At 35.3% G+C, this 14,498-nt stretch overlaps 1 protein-coding gene across 3 annotated transcripts in view; it reads left to right on the top strand.

The window, feature by feature from the left end:
- Nucleotides 1-14,498, top strand: part of cacna2d2a (calcium channel, voltage-dependent, alpha 2/delta subunit 2a) — a 567,930-nt gene that overhangs the window by 253,332 nt on the left and 300,100 nt on the right. For all 3 annotated transcript variants that reach the window (XM_062049868.1, XM_062049860.1, XM_062049852.1), the window contains exon 4: nt 2,197-2,256. In XM_062049868.1, coding sequence (XP_061905852.1) covers nt 2,197-2,256 — 60 coding nt within the window. The remainder of the gene's footprint in view (nt 1-2,196; nt 2,257-14,498) is intronic.

The following is a 14,498-nucleotide window of genomic DNA, read 5'->3' as shown; positions in this document are numbered from 1 at the left end:
GTAAAATATGTTTGAAACTAGAATATCAAGTGTTGCAAAGCTGTGTCATTAACACTCACAAGTATAAAACTACTTTTTTAAAGTAACAATTTTTTACTTCAAGCATGAAAAAAAAAATCATGATGCCGAGCGCATATCATTATGTCAAGATAATGGCACTAGCGTTTACTTATTTAAGAATATTTTTCAACATATTGAGCAAAAATTTCTTTTTTTTTTACTACCAAAAGTGCACTTGTTATTAGTGACAATATACTTATTTTAAGGTATTTTGGGGTTCATTGAGGTTTGCTAATTTTACTAGTTTTGGAAAGTCTTGACAAGCCGATTGGCAGATAATTTTGCTTAGTTCAAGTAAAATACCCCTAATTTTTTGTTCTTGTTTTTGAACACTGACTTTTTGCAGTGTGGATGAGACACTGGTACATAAAGACAAAGTATACTTTTATTGCTGGATGAAAAAAGTCACTACATTTAAATACTTGTCAAACATAGGCTGTATATTTTTTTAACAAATGACAGAAAGGCACATTAAGACAAGTTGATCTATCGAGCACAATTTGCACATGAGGAAATTCAAAGTGCTTTACAGACGTATCAAATTACAAGAAAGGAAAGTGAATCAATCCATCAACGTCGGACATGTCGGATTGTGTATGGTCTAGACCAGTGGTCCCCAACCTTTTTGTAGCTGCGGACCGGTCAACGCTTGAAAATTTGTCCCACGGACCGGGGGCGGGATATATGTTTTTTTTGTTTTTTTTTTTTGCTTTTGTTTTTTTGTCATAAAGAAATACAATCATGTGTGCTGCAGACTGTATTGATCTATATTGATACATAATGTATATATTGTGTTTTTTATGTTTATTTAATAAATTCATTTTAAAAAATAAATACACATTTTTATTTTTTATTTTTTTTAATTTCGGTTGTGTACCAATCGGTCCACGGACCTTTACCGGTCCGTGACGCATTTGCTACGGGGCCGCAGAGAAACGTTAAATAATTTATAAACGACTGCATTTTCTCCTACTTAACTTTGGCGTGTCCCACTAGACGCACCAATAAGCTTGTTTATAGATGTACAATAACACTCCTCATAGTAAGTTGCCATTTGTTGTATTTGTTATAGCTCTGTGACATGATACAACGTACATTAAATAACATATAAAATATAAATGTGACAGATTGTAGCCAAAGGCTGATTTCCATCTACATCTCATTGCAAGGAAACAAGCCCAGGGCTTCCACTAATTCAGCGTTATAGTGAGTTGTATTTTCCATGCGCTTATTTTTGCTGTATTTATCTGGCACAATTAGAAAGCCGGTCCGTGAAAATAATGCCTACATTAAACCGGTCCGTGGTGCAAAAAAGGTTGGGGACCACTGGTCTAGACCACAGGTCTCAAACTAAAGGCCCGGGGGCCAGTTCTGGGCCGCCACATCATTTATGTGGCCCGCGAAAGCCTGTAAAAAATGGGTTTCAATAAAAATACTTTTCTTTTTTTTTTTTTTTTTACTAAATGCATTTGTTATTTTAATTTTGACAGTATATTAAAGTATATTATTATATACTGTATTGCAAAACTATTTTTGTCAGATAAAAACAGTTAAATATCTGCTTGTCACCTTTATTTATGATTTTAAAGATAGATTGATAGTACTTTATTGATTCCCTAATGAGAGTTCCCTCAGGAAAATTTAAATTCCAGCAGCAGTGTACAGAATTGAGATCAAATTTAAAAAGTAAATAGTAAATAATGGGGGTATAAATGGAAATAAAATAGAAAATATTACAATAAGAATAAAAATACAAAGCATCAATAAGAATACTAATACAACAGTAAAAAAAAGAATATAACAAGAGAAACTAAAGCAAGTTAAAGCAAGTTCTACAGAAAAAAATCTTATAGACAAATGCATATGCATTTCGATTAATCACGATTAATCACAGGTTATTACCTGCTTGCAAAATGAAAATGTAATTTTAAAAAAGCGGCTCTCTTAAAGCAGCCACTACTGCGATGTGGCCCTCAATGAAAATGAGTTCGACACCCCTGGTCTGGACCATGTACAGCACCACTCTTAGGAATGATATGGATATATCGGTACACACACACACACACACACACACACACACACTGTCTTATTGACCTATTGACCTGTGACACTGCTGTACTTTGTGTTCCCTGACAGAAACTGGCCAGAGAGGCGGAGCAGCTTCAGAAAGAGCACGAATGGCAAGACGGCGTCACGGTAAAGTAGAGCAGTTGCTCTTTGTTTCTACTTCCCAAGACGACTTTTCCTGCGTTCCCGTTTCCTTTTCGGGGCCACCCATTAAACGTCTATTCCCTCCTGACAGTGCCCCTTTAAATGAACAAGTGTGCGACCACCACGTGATCGCCATCACTGAGGAGAACGCTGATACACACACACACGTGATATCTCTGCTGGCTACTCGTGTTCTTGGCCTCCTGTTTTATTTAACAACCTGCCTGCTTGTCATTTTCCTGCTGACCTTTAACAGACAAATCTAAAAGAAGCAAAGAAAAAAATCTGTTTATGTATTTGTGCCTGCTTGTGAGCCTTGTATGTGCCACTGACTCTCTAATTTGTAAACATTCACGTGACCCCCCCATCCCCCCAAAACACACACACACACACACGTAAGTAGCAGATACATTCCCTCCTGTCATATCCTCTTGTCTCCAGGGAGACGAGTTTTGCTGTCATGCTACACTTCCTGCAAATGGGTTTTTAACCTCCGTGCCTCCAGGGGAATGTTTGAGAAAAGACTTTAACCAATTTTTAAAAGAATAATTATTGTCGCTTCTTTTCCCTGCAAAGTCCATTTTTTATCCATGCTCGCTTACACTCTCAAGCTGCACTCTTGGCTCCAATGAACTCGACTTGAATGGCAGTGATGGGCAAGCTGTAGTAAGCTTGATTAAATGTAGCTAAGCTACAGGTGAAGCTATCCCCAAGTTACACTGCAAAAGTAGCTTGCTACATTATATAAATATATAACTTAATGTACAACTTTCCGCCAAACAAGAGGAAAACTGCTCAGTTTGATTGTTTATTGATATAAACAATATTTGTTTAACATTTCTTTTAAATAGCGTACCATGTACAAAATGAGGGGGGAAAAAAAACAGGAAACAAATTAAATAAAAGACAGTGAAACAATAATAATGATAAATAAATACCATATTATATACTCTAATGGAGACTTTTCAGCACAGGATAAATTACTGTTGTAAAACTGGCCAAAGGAACAAACTATTTGTCTCACAAAAGAGACATTAAAGAGGAACTGCACTTTTTGGGGGGAATTTTACGTTTCACAATCATTATGAAAGACATAAAGACGGATGGATTTTTTTTGTTTAATGCATTCTAACTCGTAAATAAATGTAAATAAAAGTCAGCTTACAGCAGAGCCAACAAGAGGTCCTCTGTTCCGACCAAAAAAAACAATAAATAACCATCCAAAAAAACGGCAACAATTACATTTTATGACTTGAATATTATCCAAGTATTAGTGATATTGGTATTATAAGCGCTAACGCAGACAATAATTTATAGGGGCAACGTGATCACTAGTTTATGCTGCTATGTTTACATCGAGTGGTCTGCTGTTTCCTCGCTTCCCTGCTCCTTGGAAGTTTATTGTAGATCATAAATCCTGCATCACACCTGGGTAGAAGAAGGCTGAGGACGTATTCCGACAAGTTGGTACAGTTTGACAGCCAATTTATACCCGGTAATGCCGAGAACGACACAAAAAGACGCTTGGCTTCGACTCCCTTTTCTTTGTGAGGATTGAGTCATTCTTCATCTAAACGGGAATGTAACAAGATTCTATCAGTCGACATCCTAATGACAGCAGACCTTGTATAGTAAGTGATGTTGGTAACACTTTAGTATGGGGAACATATTCACCATGAATTAGTTGCTTATTAACATGCAAATTAGTAACATTTTGGCTCTTAATTAGTCATTATTAAGTACTTATTAGTGCCTTATTCTGCATGGCCTTATTATACAACCAACCTTAACCCTAACCCTCTAACTCTAACCAAATAACTCTAAATGAAGTCTTTGTTACTTAGAATATGTTCCCCTTACTAAAGTGTTACGGTGATGTTTTATTATGTTTGTTGGCTCTCATGAAGTGAGCAGTAATCAGCAGGGGTGCGTTGTGCGATTCAGAATCGATTCGCATTTTTAAAAAATGTATTTTATTTTTTTTAATATATTTTTTTAATGTTTTTTTTTTTCTTTTTTAATTAACCATTCCAACAAAACAATACACAGCAATACCATAACAATGCAATCCAATTTCAAAACCAAACCCAACCCAGCAACACTCAGAACTGCAATAAACAGAGCAATTAAGAGGAGACACAAACACGACACAGAACAAACCAAAAGTAGTGAAACAAAAATGAATATTATCAACAACAGTATCAATATTAGTTACAATTTCAACATAGCAGTGATTAATGCCTGGTTCACACCAACGGCGCTTGCTGCGCTTTAAAGCGGCGAGCAAAGCGGCGAGCAAAGCGCCGTCACTTTTGTCAATTTTTCCACGAATATCCCGATCTCCGAAGTAATGTTATGCTTTGATACGCTCTGATACAAATTAGTTGCCGCTTTGGGGGGACGAATTACCGTTCCTCACGATTTGATGCCGCTTTGATCCCGCTTTGATATGCTTTAAATCACGCTTTGATACGTTTTATTACGCTTTATTTAACTTTATTATGCTTTGATGCGATCCTGACACTTTAAATCAGGCTCTGACACGATTATCAAGCTCTGTTGTGCATTGGAATTAATGTGTCATGAACATTATGAACATTAATTTGTAATAATGACTTTGAAATGTGATATTGTTATGTAATTATGTGCAATTTGGAAGATGCTGTGATTATTATTTTGTGAATTTGATGAATAAATTGCGTGTGCACACATAATATAATAAAAAAGAGAAATACGATAAACAAATAAGTAAAAAAAAAATTGAAAAACTCAGTAGACTAAGTTTTCCCCACATTTTTTTAGATGTATCTATTTATTTGATTTCTCTTTTTGTTTTATTATATACAGGATAAAACACATAATGTAATAAAAAAGACAAATATGATACACAAATAAGTAAAAAAAAATGTGAAAAACTCAGTATACTGTTTTCCACACATTTTTTATATTCATTTATTTTTTCAATTTCTCTTTTTTTTTGTTATATTATGTTTATTCAATCAATCAATCAATGTTTATTTATATAGCCCTAAATCACTATCTATTATTTATTATGTTTTATATTCATTTATTTTTTCAATTTCTCTTTTTTTTCCGTTATATTATGTTTATTATTTATTATGTTTTATATTCATTTATTTTTTTCAATTTCTCTTTTTTTTCGTCATTATGTTTATTATCTATTATGTTTTATATTCATTTGTTTTTTCAATTTCTCTTTTTTTTTCGTTATTTGATGTTTATTATTTATTATGTTTTATATTCATTTATTTTTTCAATTTCTCTTCTTTTTTCGTTATATTATGTTTATTATTTATTATGTTTTATATTCATTTATTTTTTCAATTTCTCTTCTTTTTTCGTTATATTATGTTTATTATTTATTATTTACAATGTTTTATATTCATTAGTTTTTTTAATTTGTCTTTTTTTTCGTTATATTATGTTTATTATTTATTATGTTTTATATTCATTTATTTTTTCAATTTCTCTTCTTTTTTTGTTATATTATGTTTATTTATTATTTATTATGTTTTATATTCATTTATTTTTCAATTTCTCTTCTTTTTTCGTTATATTATGTTTATTATTTATTATGTTTTGTATTCATTTGTTTTTTCAATTTCTCTTTTTTTTGTTATTATGTTTATTATGTATTATTTATTATGTTTTATATTAATTTATTTTTTCAATTTCTCTTCTTTTTTCATTATATTATGTTTATTATTTATTATGTTTTATATTCATTTATTTTTTAAATTTCTCTTTTTTTTCGTTATATTATGTTTATTATTTATTATGTTTTATATTCATTTATTTTTTCAATTTCTCTTTTTTTCCCCGTTATATTATGTTTATTATTTATTATGTTTTATATCTTCATTTCTTTTATTTCTTTGTCATCTAAATATATATATATATCTTTCATTTCTTATGCTAGTCGACAATAAAAGGCATTTCTTTTATTTTTTATATTCAATGTCACTAGTCAATATCACAGTCACTTCCTATTTGTAGTTGTAGACTGGGGTCCGCGCTTTGAACCAAGATCTGTTAAGCTTTGAGTCAAGCTTTGCTGAGCTTTGTCAGGCTTTGTCAGGCTTTGATACGCTCTCTGCGCTTTATTCCATCCTTGACAGAGCGCCAAATTTTTTTAAACAGTTTAAACATTTTTGGTGAACTTGCCGCATGTCCCGCTTCACTACAAGCTTTCCCACGATCCATTACGACCCTCACGCTTTAATCAGGCTTTGTTACGCTTTAACGCCTCTTTGCATGCCGCTTTAAAGCGCCGTCAAAGCGCCATTGGTATGAACCTAGCATAAAAATCCCTCAATGACATTATCATTAGACATTTATAAATAACATTTAAAAAAAGAACAATAGTGTCACAGTGGCTTACACTTGCATCACATCTCATAAGCTTAACACACTGTGTCCAATATTTTCACAAAGATAAAATAGGTCATATTTTTGGTTCATTTAATAGTTAAAACAAATTTACATTATTGCAATCAGTTGATAAAACATTGTCCTTAACAATTATAAAAGCTTTTTACAAAAATCTACTACTCTGCTTGCTTTTCAGCAGACTGGGGTAGATCCTGCTGAAATCCTATGTATTGAATGAATAGAGAATCGTTTTGAATCGGGAAAACATCGTTTTTGAATCGAGAATCGCGTTGAATAAAAAAAACGATTTTGAATCGAATCGTGACCCCAAGAATCGATATTGAATCGTATCGTGGGACACCCAAAGATTCACAGCCCTAGTAATCAGTTATGTTGCAAAAGCAAACGTGATGCGTTCTTGAAATTAATGTGCTTAAGTTTAAAATGATCAACATATGTACATATTACATCTTATTATACATGTGCCTCTTACTATATTACATATATATTTACATAATATATATTAAACCTTAATGGAGGTGTTTACATGTTTTTAAGGGCTTTATAGTTGAAATAGAGCGGCTCCCATAGACTCCATTGTAAGGAGACTTTTGATCGCATTTATTTAATATTTAGAACGCTTAAAAAAAATCCATCCGTCGTCATCTCTTTCATAATGATTGTGAACAATAGGCAAAAAAAGAAAAACTGCACTTGCCCTTTAACAAACTCCATCTTTACATGAACGGAAATCAATACAACTGAACGTATTTAAAGTAAACATATTTTCCTGACTGTAACAGTGTAAAACAAAATGAAATGCTTCCCCAATTTCTACATTTTAATTTATTTTATAGGTAATGATGTTAATATAACAGAGTGTACATATGGAACTAAATGGCCCCAATAAGTGTCCATTATTATTAACTGACATTTAGCAGGGGACACCCTACAACTACCTCTGGGGGTCCCCACCACCCCACTCTATGTATTAATTTAGTGTGCCTTTTCTTTGGCCCACCCCTATTATGTTAATCATTTTCTCTGCCTACAGTAAATAAAAACAGTGTCTCTCCATAGTTTGACATAAAAACATGGACTTGCGTGTTGTTTGGGAACAGTTGATAATAGCCATGTGCAGTACAACTCAACTCACCTTAATGTGTCTTCTAGTTTTGATTTGGGCTTACATGGTAAACAACTAAAATGAATGTTTTGGGCATTGTTCTATACAGACGCATACATTTGTACAACTTTGGCCAAGTAGACGCATTATGGGTTTCCTGGATGTCGTCTACATCGCTAAAATAAAAATGCAAAGAAGAGAATCTCTCTGCCATCTTCCACTAGGTTTTTTTCTTTAAAATCGCCCGCTTGAATATACCCTCTTCTCTTCTCCGACTCTCTCATCGTCATTTGGGATGTCTGTTGTGATTTCTCTTCCTGGTTTGATGACCCGCCTTATCTTGCCTCTGATTGGCCTGTCGGTAATGTTTTGCCCTAATCTTAACCAATCGTGACTCATCATAGGAAACCAACCAATCATCATGGATTTTCCCGTACATTTTGTCCCCTACCTATGGAGTTGCACTCGTCTATCTCTACCTTTGTTTTCTCTTTCTTTTCTCCCTCTCTCTTCTTCTGTAGCTTGTAGCTTTGTAGCTAAGCTACATTAACCTGACTCTCGCCAGATCCTTGTAGTTCGCTGAGCTCCACACAAGGGTCTGGGATGGAAGGCATTGCAAATTCCTTCAAGATAGCAAAAAATAATGAACCATTCATGATCGCCTTGTGGGATATAATAGATGAGACGTAGCGCCGAAGCGACTGTTTGATTCAAACAACAATGGCGGAGCGAGGAGTCGTGTGCTGACATTGATTCTGCTATTACAACTGTTTTGCGACATCGATCGAATATTAATTCTTTAAAAGATGAACAGAGAACGGTTTTGAAGGCATTTATTGGTGGCAAGGATGTTTTGGCTCTTCTTCCGACCGGGTTTGGATTTCCCAGCGTCGCTCTCATCAGCGTCACGGGTTGATTTCAATGTGAGTGGTTGAAGTAGAACGTCATTCAAGATAACAGACAAGTGGTTTCTCCAATCACATACATCGATTTTTTTACAAGGCCTCGCCTTCTGAAATACATCTCCTAATGAGAACTCCCAGATCAATGTGTGGAGCTCAGCGAACGACAAGGATCTGGCGAGAGTCAGGTTAAAGCTACATGGGTCCAAAAATAAATATGGAAAAAATAGTGAAGCTACTGGGAAATGTAGTTAAGCTACGTTGCTTCACTACATGTGACAAGCTACCGCCCAACACTGCACAATTCTACTATCTGTATTTTTTATTTTGTTAATGTATTTATTGTAGGAGTTTGTAGTTTGTTGTTTCATTTTTAAAAATCCATCCATTCATTTTCTAGTAATGGATAAATAACGCACGTATGACACGTGTTGACATTGCACCGATACTGTGATGGTGTTTCATAAAAGTGTCATTTGTTGGTTTAAAAAGTCACCACATTTGACCTGCAAATAGAATGAATAGTTAGCAAATATAATATTTTTTTTTTTAACAAATAGCTGTCCAGAAAAGAATATGAATTGTGCAACTCGGTAAGAGCTGTCACTCGTAAGCCAAAAAGAAGCTTCCTGATGAACTTAGTTTCATACTTCACAGACAAACTCCTTATTTCATTCCGCGTCATTTGACCCATCACTACATTTTTCGGTAACACTTTAGTATGGGGAACATATTCACCATTAATTAGTTGCTTATTAACATGCAAATTAGTAACATATTGGCTCTTAATTACTCATGATTAAGTACTTATTAATGCCTTATTCTGCATGGCCTAACCCTAACCCTCTAACCCAAACCAAATAACTCTAAATTAAGTCTTTGTTACTTAGAATATGTTCCCAATACTAAAGTGTTACCCATTTTTCTATACCATTAATTCTCATTAAGGTCCCAGCTGATTTCAGGCAAATTATAAAAAACCTTTAAAGCTAAGCAGTTTGATGTTTTAGTAGTTTTCCCCCATGCTTGGACCAAAAATTAACCGAACCGTGACCTCAGTATCAGTATTGCACGGAAGTTATTATTTGTTATTATTGTGACTTTTTTCATGCTTCCGACTGGCTAAAATTCCCGTCCAGTGATTGGTTAATGTCCCTCCTGTTGCTTTGTTTTTCGGAGTACGTGTTAAGTGCAGCGTGTCCACGTTTCTCTCGCTCTTCTCTTACCTGCATGTGAGTCTAATCAGGCATGAAAGCAGTTGGAATATATCATATTGTTGCACAGGAATCCTAATAGCTCCTCGATTAATAATGTATCAAAGCTGATTTCATTTGCCTTTATAATTAGGCCAGGTAATGAATCTCAGCAGGGGCAGCTGTGAAACATGAAAAAAGTCTTCAAGAGGCGGAGGGTGAGAAAGACGGCGGCTAGAGATGCCTCATCCTGGCGAGAAGATTGGTCTGGTTTGTAGATTTTGTGCTTTCCTAATTTGTCTTTGGGTGAACACTCTGCTGACTGACAGTCTAATTAGATTAGAGCTGCATGCTCTTTGGGCACATTAGGAGAGCTGCGCCGCATCTTAACCTGGCGGGTGGAGCAGTCTGTCAAAGCAAGAGAAAAGGTGTTTATGCATGAGAGACGGTGCATTTAATTGTGTGTGCGTGCATAATATGTCTTTTTGTGTCTGTGTTTGTGCATTACTACCTCCCCCAAGGAGGTTAGGTTTCATTTTTTTCCCGAGCAGGATGGTGAAAAAATTGATTTACAGCAAACTTTAAGGAGAGATGAGCATTTTAACACTGAGGATTTGTATTTATTTATTATACCTAGGGCTGGGCGACATGGACGAACAAGTATATCTAGATATATTTTTACTTAAACTCGATATTCGATATAAATCTCGATATATTTTCCGGTGAAAGTATACATATAAAGATATTCATTTTTGAGCAAGATATAGTGAAATTGAACTGAATAACAAAGGTACTGTAAACACTTTTAATAACCCAGTTAGTCAAGATGGGTATTAACAGCACATAAAAAAAAACAGTTTAAGTAGCACAGAATTACATAACATAAATAAAATAGAAAAATATTATTTCTACGTAAAATAAAGAACATAGCTGTGCAAATAATACAAAATGTATCAAACTCAGATAAAACATACATTTGCAGGCAGGCACTTTTTAATTCCCAGTCGACGATGTAATGGACTGTCACGCACGTACGGTTCTGGTCAGCGCCAAGTAAGTGACTTGACTTAATTGTGCGGCTATGATCTTCCTCACTTCGGCATACATTTTTGGCAGCATTTCTCTTGCGAAATATGCTTCGCAACTCGAGAACAGTTTGGATTTGGGCTTACATGGTAAACAACTCAAATGAATGTTTTATCCAGACGCATACATTTGTCCAAATGTGGCCAAGTAGACTCATTGTGGGTTTCCTGGACGTCGTCTACATTGCTAAAAGAAAAATCTAAAGAAGAGAATCCCTCTGCCATTTTCCACTAGTTATTTTAATATAAAAATCGCCCACTTGAATATTCCCTCTTCTCTTCTACGACTTTCTCGTCGTCATTTGGGATGTCTGTTGTGATTTCCCTTCCTGGTTCCATGACCCGCCCTATCTTGCCTCTGATTGGCCTGTCCTTAATCATTTGACCTAATGTCAACCAATCGTGACTCATCACAGTAAACAGTCAACCAATCATGGATGTTCTTATATGTGCAAGCACGTCTTGGAAGGAGGAAGGGGAGGGGGAGTGGGAAGCGGGGGAGAACAAGGAACACAACAAATAAGCGATGTTTGGTCATTTTAACGGGAAATACACTACCGTTCAAAAGTTTGGGGTCACCCAAACAATTTTGTGGAATAGCCTTCATTTCTAAGAACAAGAATAGACTGTCGAGTTTCAGATGAAAGTTCTCTTTTTCTGGCCATTTTGAGTGTTTAGTTGACCCCACAAATGTGATGCTCCAGAAACTCAATCTGCTCAAAGGAAAGTCAGTTTTGTAGCTTCTGTAATGAGCTAAACTGTTTTCAGATGTGTGAACATGATTGCACAAGGGTTTTCTAATCATCAATTAGCCTTCTGAGCCAATGAGCAAACACATTGTACCATTAGAACACTGGAGTGATAGTTGCTGGAAATGGGCCTCTATACACCTATGTAGATATTGCACCAAAAACCAGACATTTGCAGCTAGAATAGTCATTTACCACATTAGCAATGTATAGAGTGTATTTCTTTAAAGTTAAGACTAGTTTAAAGTTATCTTCATTGAAAAGTACAGTGCTTTTCCTTCAAAAATAAGGACATTTCAATGTGACCCCAAACTTTTGAACGGTAGTGTAAATTATATCGATTTTACGATATTTTCTTAATTCATATCTTGTTTAAAAAAATATCGATATATCTTACAAACTCCATATATCGCCCAGCCCTAATTATACCTAGTTCTGTTTTTAGCTATCTTAGCAAAATGATGACGTATGCATCAAGTGGGTATCTATATGTGACGATCCACAACTGCATGTGGCAAAATGCAGCTCCACACTGCTGTCGCTTCAACATATCACTGGCATCGGGTGGATTATGAATGTATTTTATTACAGTGTCCTGCAAAACAGTGCAAATTGTGAGACTGTGAGTCCACTTGGGTCACGGGATTCTCACTTGGAAGGCTTCACAGTTCTGATGTTTTAGAATAAAATAGATAGAATAGAAAGTACTTTCTTGATCCTGGGGGAAATTCAGCAGGGTTAGGGTTAGTGTTTAAACCAAATCTTCATTCTAATTACTGGGTTCGTACACCTTTTCCATGGCCAAATTCAAGCACTTTTTAAGGACTTTCAAGATCAATTTTCCAATTTTTCCAGTACCCTTCAAAAGGCGAAAACCAGTGAGAATCAATCCATAGCCTTGTTGTTTGAGGTCACCAAATTCTGTCTGTAAGAAAAATAGGGAAAATCTGCTAAAAACCTAAGCCTAACATTGAAGCAGCAGTTATCATTAACTGAATGGGGCGTAGAAAATGAAGCAGTGTTTCTGTAAACTATTCTATTGGTGTTTTCAAACGTGTTTCCATTTGTGTTGTTTTTCAAATTTCCTGTTCTTTTTCTTATTTACAGCACTCAATGACATTGAACAGCACGGATTGATTCGCACCGTATTTGTGCTTGTAAACTGCATAATGTGATATAAATACACGCACCCTCAAAATGTAAATTTCACTCTTTTATTAACGAAACTGTTCCACACTAATATAAGGATAATAAATTAAAGGAAAATATTTTGTTTGTTTCACAACACCTCAGTCACCTTTCATTAAGCATATCTAGCCTTATAACTGTGGCTATGATAACAATAGCAAACTTTTTTTGCTTTCACTGAGGTAGCCAGACAAGTTAAGTAGAAAGCTAATATAATAGAGCATTAAAAACACTGCTCTAAATAGTAAACAATCCTAGACAATGCAAAAACGTGTCGCCCCCTTTGGAAAGCTTCACAGTTCTGAGCACTTCTTGTACATACCACTTCTCGCCAGCAACAGGCGCTGTTGCAACACTTCAGTCATCATTTAATCAAGCATAATGGATGTCTGTTTTCTACACCGTTACATATAGGCTCTTGGACATAATATCTATATTGATATTATTGTATTTTTCAGACTATAAGCCGATACATTTTCCTACGCTTTGAACCTGAAAACTTGAAAACTGTGCGGCGAACTTATGGATTTGTCTTTGCCAACGGCCATAATATTTTGTATTCAACAAATAGTTTTCAACACCGACAGAAACACTGAAAAGGTGCGTTATTGTTTGTTACATGGCGCCATCTTTTGGATGAGTTTAATCACTGCAGGTGCTGCTGGTCGAAAATGCACTTCCTGGGGTAGGAGGGGCATTATGCAGAAAGAAGCACATTAGAAAAAAAGTACCAATAATTGTCACACACACACTAGGTGTGGTGAGATTATCCTCTGCATTTGACCCAACCTCCTCACCCCCTGGGAGGGGAGGGGAGCAGTGAGCAGCAGCATTTTTGGTGATTTAACCCCTAATTCCAACCCTTGATGCTGAGTGCCAAGCAGGGAGGTAATGGGTCCCGTTTTTATAGTCTTTGGTATGACTCGGCCGTGGTTTGAACTCACGACCTACCGATGGAAATTATTGAATGACAATGATCTTCATATAAAATGTTCCCCAAAACATATTCTTGGCCACATTATGCTCAGTCACTGATTAGAGTATGAAGACCGATTTTCCATGGCAACTTCTAGTGGCCGACTTGTCCAGGGTGTACCCCGCCTTCCGCCCAAATGCAGCTGAGATAGGCTCCAGCACCCCCCCCCCCCCGTGACCCCGAAAGGGACAAGCGGTAGAAAATGGATGGATGGAAGCTCTGGTGGCTCCACGGCGGTCATTAGTCATTAGTACTTGCTTTGCATAGCAGAAGGTATCGAGTTAAAATAGACTTATTGATCCACAAGGGAAATTGTTCCACACAGTAGGTCAATTTCAAAGGATGGAAAGGGTATGGATGGCAAGGACAATGCAGGTATTTAGTAGACTAAAAATTTACAATATATGTAATATTTACATATTATATATACAGTATATAATATATACTAATATATTATTATAGTATATTATATTTTTATATATTATTTAATATAATATATAAAATATATAAAAATCCTGGATGTGGAAGAAGTTTTGGCATGGTTTTTATGTTTAATAATGTTAAAATTGTATGATACGCTAAATTTCAGCATATTAATAAAAAAAAGTGAACTGTT

The sequence above is a fragment of the Entelurus aequoreus genome, linkage group LG01 (assembly GCF_033978785.1).
Source record: "Entelurus aequoreus isolate RoL-2023_Sb linkage group LG01, RoL_Eaeq_v1.1, whole genome shotgun sequence".
Taxonomy (NCBI): Eukaryota; Metazoa; Chordata; class Actinopteri; order Syngnathiformes; family Syngnathidae; genus Entelurus; species Entelurus aequoreus.
This window is presented reverse-complemented; position numbering and strand designations above follow the sequence as displayed.